Source organism: Berghia stephanieae, chromosome 3 (assembly GCF_034508935.2).
Source record: "Berghia stephanieae isolate SIO BIC M18660-M18661 chromosome 3, UCSD_Bste_1.3, whole genome shotgun sequence".
In the NCBI taxonomy this organism is placed as follows: Eukaryota; Metazoa; Mollusca; class Gastropoda; order Nudibranchia; family Aeolidiidae; genus Berghia; species Berghia stephanieae.
The window spans coordinates 483803-491302 of record NC_088362.1 but is presented as its reverse complement, the minus strand read 5'-3'; the positions used below and the strand labels follow the sequence as shown (position 1 = coordinate 491302).

The 7500-nt window shown below is 39.3% G+C and overlaps 1 protein-coding gene across 2 annotated transcripts in view; it reads right to left on the bottom strand.

The window, feature by feature from the left end:
• LOC144966971 (tryptophan 5-hydroxylase 1-like) overlaps window positions 1–7500 on the bottom strand; it is a 38907-nt gene that overhangs the window by 24812 nt on the left and 6595 nt on the right. The window contains exons 2-3 of one of the 2 annotated variants that reach the window (XM_078903665.1): window positions 1977–2221; window positions 334–453 (exon numbers count right to left, since the gene is read on the bottom strand). In XM_078903665.1, the coding sequence (XP_078759791.1) occupies window positions 334–453; window positions 1977–2204 (348 nt within the window). In that variant the 5' untranslated portion in view covers window positions 2205–2221. The remainder of the gene's footprint in view (window positions 1–333; window positions 454–1976; window positions 2222–7500) is intronic. The other variant, XM_078903666.1, reaches the window with a different exon arrangement.

Below are 7500 nucleotides of genomic sequence, written 5' to 3'. Positions count from 1 at the left end.
TTTTTATCCAAAATGAGTTCTTGTCATAAATGAATAAATCAACCCATTTTGTACATCTTCCGGAAATAGCAAAGCTTACTTTCACTTCTAAATATCTTTTTACAGCTAGTCAAATTGGAAAAGTATGAAATTTGAGAAAAGTTGCTGGATACCTTTCCCATACATCTGACCATAACTTCATGAAAAATCACCTGATTTACTTCAAATAAAGATTTAAATGCTCTAGGGAGCATATGCTTTCAGAAGATGAAAATAAAATGCAAATCCAAACTTTTCCCCTTCCGACTGATGACGTCATACACTGACACACATTTCACGACAACTCGGCCTCACCTCAAAGATCTTGAGAGCTCCTGCCAGGTGACCAACCTGGTTGTGGACAGAGAAGACCACAGTCGTTGTCGTCCCCAAGCCAGAGGGACTGTTGATGCCCTGGAGGTTTCCCAGACTTTCCTGGTGGTGGTGGTGAGGAGGGTTAGGGAAGGAATTGGTGGTGGTGGTGGTGGTGGTGGTGGATGTGGTGTGTGTGTGATGTGTGGATGATGTGATGATGAGTGGTGTGAGTGATGATGGTGGTGATATGATGATGATGATGTGATGATGATGATGATGATGATGATGATGATGATGATGATGTTGATGATGATGATGTGTGATGAGATGATGATGATGATGATGATGATGATTGATGATGATGATGATGATTGATGATGATGATGATGAATGATGATGATGATGATGATGATGATATTGGTGGTAGTGGTGGTGGTGGTGGTGGTGGTGTGGTGGAGAATGTGGAGGTGGTAGAGATGATGATGATGGTAATGATGGTAGTGGTGGTGGTGGTGGAGGAGGAGGAGGAGTTGGTGGTGGTTGGTGGAGGAGGAGGAGGAGATGATGGTTAGTTGGTGCAAAAATATTAGAAGGGTGGTTTTCACAACTCATTATCTCCAATGATTTAACCTGTTCTCCGATTTTGAGATATTGAGATCTTTCCCCCAATGAAGTCTCTCTTTGTCTATTTTTATATTTGTGGTAAACCCGTATTTTGATGTTGATTTATGGAAATTTCAAAGTCAGTTGATACTATCTATATAAAATGAGCAATAATACAATTTAGATCGTGAAGTGAAACTATCAAAAAGTGGAAAAATTGCCCAAAGAATTGATGGAAAACCAGTCTTTGGTTAGATGACGATTATGGAAAAGTTAATTTGTGACTTGACGCTCCATTGTCGGTATTAGCAAGTCAGCTCCGGACTCTGGAAAAAATACGTATCTAAAAATTTGGGAATCAAACTCGTCCTCCAAATATCGACCGATTTAAATCATCCTCATTTTGGCAAAAACATTCAATCCTGGGACTTCGCGAGGTCCTAGGTTTGAGAGATGTTTTGTTTTGTTTTGTTTTGTTTTTCTGCCAAGATGAGGTCATTAAAATCGATCGATATTTGAAGGAAGAGTTTTCTGGCCAAATTTTTTAATACGTGTCTTGTCTTTCCAGAGGGTATGGCATATGCTGGTTAATTCGAAATTTTAGCTAATGGTTTTGTTTGAGTTTGTTTGTTTTCTGGGAAGAGGGGGAGGGGGTGTGCGTTGGGGGTGCTTTCAACACATTCGGTCATGCTCCAGAAAGAAGGAAGGGCAACTGATAAGAAAAAAGAATTGAGCTGTTAAATGGCTAAATATCCACTTAATTTGCTCAACGCGCTTTACAAAGGATCCCTGACCAACAGCAACACGTAACATGTAGAACGAAACATGGCGCCTATTAGGCGATAATACATTTTTTTTTCGACATAGACAACGCTGCTAAGGTCAGATACTCATTTTACACCTGAGTAAGCAGAGAGAGTGTAAGTGTCGGGTTTTTTTGTGGGTTTTTTTGGGGGGAGTGGGGGGGGGGGAGTCGTTGTTTATTATTGTTTGGGCTTTTTGTTTTGTTCTTGTTCTTGCAAAAAAAAATTGTCTCTCACCTCGAGAGCTTTGAGCTGTGACTCTGACGGAGGCATGATGTCCGCACAAAGCCTTTTCCGAGCCAGGCCTTCCCGAAGCCCCATGGGTTTCTTGCTGGTGTTGACGAACACTTGGGTTTGCATGGGAGGAGCCTGGAATGGCCTGGCCTCCTCCGACCTGTGTTGTGTGTTCACCATGCCTGGTGTGTTTCGGAGAGTCACCTTGCAAATTTCAACACAGTTGCCCATCGTTTAAAACTGACAATCTGAAAATAAATAAGATTTGGAAATGTGTGTATATATATATATATATATATATATATATATATATATATATATATATATATATATATATATATATATATATATAATAAAATGTATGCATCAAACCCATCCGACGGGTGTTTCTATTTTACGAAACCAGCCGAAACCCGTTTAGTCGGGTTTCGGCGGGTATCGTAAAAAAGTAATTGCTTTTTTACGAAACCCGCCGAAACCCAGTCCCAGGTTCACTCCCCAATGCAGTATACTTCCCCGAGACCCAGGTTTACTCCCCACTGTTGCCTACTTACCCTAACTACTTTGTCAGGTTTCGGCGGGTTTCGTAAAAATGAAAACTTCCCCACACCGACAGACTACCTATGTTATACAAGGGAATACTAGAAAGTCTTGACGCGGCTCTTGGCTTTTCAAAACTATAAAAGATACAAAAATTGACAATGGTATCAAAACAAGATTAGTTTCTGTCCTTTCCTTTGATTATTTTGAATTTAGCACAGTCACTGTTCCCATCCATACAGAGCCGCCAACACGATGCATCAGTTATAGATTGTTCGAAGATGACGTCACTCAGGTCGTTGTTATTGTTTTTTGCCATCCGCGTTCATGAGTAGTGCTCACTGAACTGTATTAACCCGACTATAAACGTTCATGGATACACACAGTTTTGTGTGTTGGTCCGTTATACTTCCGGATGGCAATGTTATGAGCTTCTTAGCCAAGCGCATACTATCTATTGCATCTCGTCGAAGAGGAAGTCACGTGTCAAACTTCGACACCGTCGAGTGACCTCCGCCTGCCCTCGCCATCACTGCAACAGAGAGAGTCTATTAAGTTTTACGAAAAGTAAAAAGTCACTTGGAACTAAATTGGAACTGTAATGAGGGGGGGGGGGGAAGAGAGAGAGAGAGAGAGAGAGAGAGAGAGAGAGAGAGAGAGAGAGAGAGAGAGAGGTTTCTACGACTTCAAGAAACCTCCTTCTTCCAATGGGATGTCTTGACCGATATATCTAACTCTTCCCTATGACATTCTAAGCCTTGTCAAAATGTCGGATTGTCTTATCTAACGATTAGTTGGTTAATTTTGTCAATTTGTTCATGAATGGTTCGCTCGATGTAGTTTGTGTACGACGACCGTGAGCCTGCGATTTAATATTGGTGGAATCGGCATCAGATCCAGGAAAGCATTGAACCCATCTTTCAACTGTTCGAATACCAACACATGTGTCATTATACACACGTTTCAGACTTTTAGGAGTGTTTACAGGGGCACATCTCTCTCTCTCTCTCTCTCTCTCTCTCTCTCTCTCTCTCTCTATCTATCTATCTATCTCTCTCTCTCTCTCTATCTATCTATCTATCTCTCTCTCTATCTATCTATCTCTCTCTCTATCTATCTATCTATCTATCTCTCTCTCTATCTATCTATCTATCTCTCTCTCTCTTTCTCTCTCTCTCTCTCTCTCTCTCTCTCTCTCTCTCTCTCTCTCTCTCTGCAGTAAAGACCCCAATCACAGAACGCTGTTTTTGCATAATTTTTGTGTGTGATTTCTTAGACCGACATGTTGGAATTAGGGTTCTTTCAAATAAAAATCTGGTGACCTGATAGATGAATAAATTACGCAAATTTTGATGTGTAGTTTTTACTGGTGAGTTCAATACAATCGGAAATATCCAATAGGCGTCAAGACTTTCCAGTAAAGCCTTTTAAAATAAGGAGCCGGCACTGGTATCAAATAATAATCTGATAGAATTGTCTTTGAAACTTTGCCAAAACATACAAGAAAAAGTCATTCGGACACATCGATATACAGTCCAATCAATAAACAAGGGAAAAACAAAAACAAAAACAAACTCAATTACATCTTTTCAAATTAAGAAATTAAGGAGCAGGCACCGATGTAACATAGAGAACTGAACACGAGTGTATGAAAAGTGCCAGACAAAGCAAGAAAGAAAAATGCCACGGGGTGATTTTATTCTTCTATTTTTATTTCTTGCTTTGTCTGGCATATTTATACACACTCGTTCAGTTCTTTATCTTACATCTTTTATGCTTGCAAACAATTACTAATATTACACAGTGATATCCATCGTTAGCTGTGCGCATCGAACAGAAACGGTTTGGCCAGCGTGTGGGTGCCATGGATACATAATCATGATTTGTGTACTCAATGACACGTCATGAAGAAGAATGAAAATCTGCGTAAGACGAAAACACGTCTATAACGGATTTTTGTTCCATTTCCCATTCGGTTCCGTGTTACACAGATTGGACTGTACAAAAATGTTAGGCGATGTATGAAATAATTTCAGTTTAATTTCGTTCCCACGCTGAGTAAAATTTCTTTCAATAACGTAAAATTTAAAAACTTGAGCTTTTATAGAGCGCAATATCCACTAAACATGTCCAAGGTGCTTTTAAAGGGTTCCTGACCAAGAGCAACACGAGACATGACGCCTGTTAGGCGATATTGCATTTTTTTCCTACAAAGACAACGCTGTTAACTACCAAGTACTCATTTTACACCTGAGTGTGGTGAGAGAATGTGAGTAAAGAGCCTTTTCCGAGGACTCAACTATGCGCGGAGCGAGGCTCGAGCCCAGGACCTTCCGATCCGAATGAGAGTGTCATACCACAAGACCACATAGCCGTTATAGAACATCTTGCATTGGTTTGAGAATGTTTCCATTACAACAAAGGGCCCATAATGATTTTGGGTTACCAGACCTGCAAATAACTACACGATGGTTTGAGAGCACGTGCGTTATATCAATGATCCCTTAATGATTTGGGTTATCAGACCTTGAAAAAAGTACGCGTCGGACCCATCGCTTCAGAAGGGTTTTACGTTTGAGTGGCTGAGAATGGAAACATTGAATTTGTGGCCATGATTGTGATACACCAGTTAAATGGCTTTTTATGCTTCATTCATTGTGGACAATAAATGGTTATAGATAGAATGAAGTTGACGATTCGAGTCGTTGTCATGGTTTTTTGCCATCCGCTTTTATGAGTAATCATCACTAAACTGTATTAACCAGACTATAAACATTTATGGTTAAACATAGTTTTGTGTGTTGGTCCGATATACTTCCGGATGGCAATGTTGTGAGCTTCTTAGCCAAGCGCACTATATCTACACAGTAGTTGCTAAACCAGTTAAATGCCGTACTCTTGAAAAACTCGTATTTTAAAATTTGGGCAGAAACTCGTCCTTCAAATATCGATCGATTTAAATGATCCTCATTTTGGCATATACTCTCAAACCTGGGACGTCACGAAGTTTTCCTTAGTCCCAGAGTTGAGAGTTTTTGCCATGATGAAGGTCATTTAAATCGATCGATATTTGAAGGACGATTTTTGTGGCCAAATTTTTAAATATGGGTTTTTCCAGATTATGGCAGTAAACTGTGACAAAACCCAAAACCTTGGGACTTTAGCTTTAAAATTACTTTTTTGGCATCTTGGTCATCACGATGTAATTCCCTTTTATATTTTCAATTTGGCAGGTCTGCTCATATGTGACCCATCATTTTGAAATAGTATTATGTCTGGATGAATCCAGACACTAATGGTTAAGTCATAATTGAAATGATAAGAAGTTCCAACTTTCAGATGTTTGCAATGTAAGAAATTGTATTATTCCACCCCTGTCCCTAAATAGTAACGCGTAGTGATATCAAATGTACAATAATGATTTGTGACGTCAGATTATCAAATCTTGAATTTCACTAAAATTAGATTTTTGAAACAAAAAGTATCATTTATCTAGAAATGTTTTTATGTCTTTATATCAAAGATGACGAAATCAGACTCGATTGAAGGGTATCTAGAATACAAGATTTCTTACACTCTTGCGTTTTGGGATTCGAACTTTGTTCTCAACGCGTACTCGCAAGCTCGTGCAGCGGTTGGGAACACGTCCGGAATTCCAAAAAGGAAGAGTTAAGAATCCAATATTCATTCTCCTCCATAACGACTAGAAATAAACACAACGTTCCATATTTACGTCTTGATATTATTTCAATGTCCAGCATTTCTCGTTCATTCCAACACAAAGCTTCTTTGGGACATATTGATGCTATGCGTTTAGGTTTTTTTAAAAAGTCACTATAACCGCCACCCGGATATAACGTAGCAACACATAAAACTATGTGTAACATTATGATTAAATGAAGTGGGTAGGAAAATGCCAAAAGACAATAGAGTATAAAAATGACGCGGCTGCGATTGGGGCTCCAACCCGAGACCTTACTGGTACGACAACTCCGCCTGGCCGTTATTGTACCAGTAAGGTCACGGGTTCGAGCCCCTATCGCCGCGCGAAATATTTATTCCCTACTGTCTTCTGGTACTTTCCTACTCACTTCATGTCTTGTTATTATCAACATAAGTGCCTGCTCCACTCACTTTTATGAACTTGTGTAAGATTAAACGTTTATAGTCTGATTGACGGAATATAGTGAGAACGTTTATAGTCTGATTGACGGAATATAGTGAGAACAATTCATAAAAATAAACAATAACAAAAGACTGAGTGACATCAAAATCGTTCCTTCTATAGATAAAACGAAGTTGACGTCACTCGAGTCTTTGTTATTGTTTTTTGCCATCCGCGTTTATGAGTAATTCTATCCTCTGAGTGGAATTTCGAACAAGTTCCCAATGTCATTGCGCAACCAAGATAGCGTGCGTTAGGCACTTCTTGAAGGCCCAGGTTTGAGAGATGAAGAGTCATTTAAATCGCTCGATATGTGAAGGACTAGTTTTCTGGCCTAATTTTAAAATACGTGTTTGTCCAGAGTACGGCAGGGAAATGGTTTATTGTGGCAACCCGGCGTCAATCTGACATCATGTCCAAATATACTAAGGGAAGAAAACCGGGTTAAAAATCAAACTTTTTAGGATTCGGATATTTTTTTAAAACTTAAGCTTTTATATAGCGCAACATCCACTAAACGTACTCAAAGCGCTTTACAAAGTGTCCCTTACCGACAGCAATGAGTAACATGTAGAACGAGACATGACGCCTGTTAGGCGATATTACAATATTTTTCCGACAGAAACAACGCTGTTAAGGGCCAGGTACTCATTTTACACCTGAGTACGGTGAAAGAATGTGAGTAAAGAGCCTTTTCAAGAAAATTTTGAGTTGCTTGGGATTATAATTTATGCTTTCAACGGGATTTTAAAATGGGTTTTTTTGCCCATTTGAAATGCGACCAAAAATGTCCAAATAACAAAGATGCATAACTTGAAATAA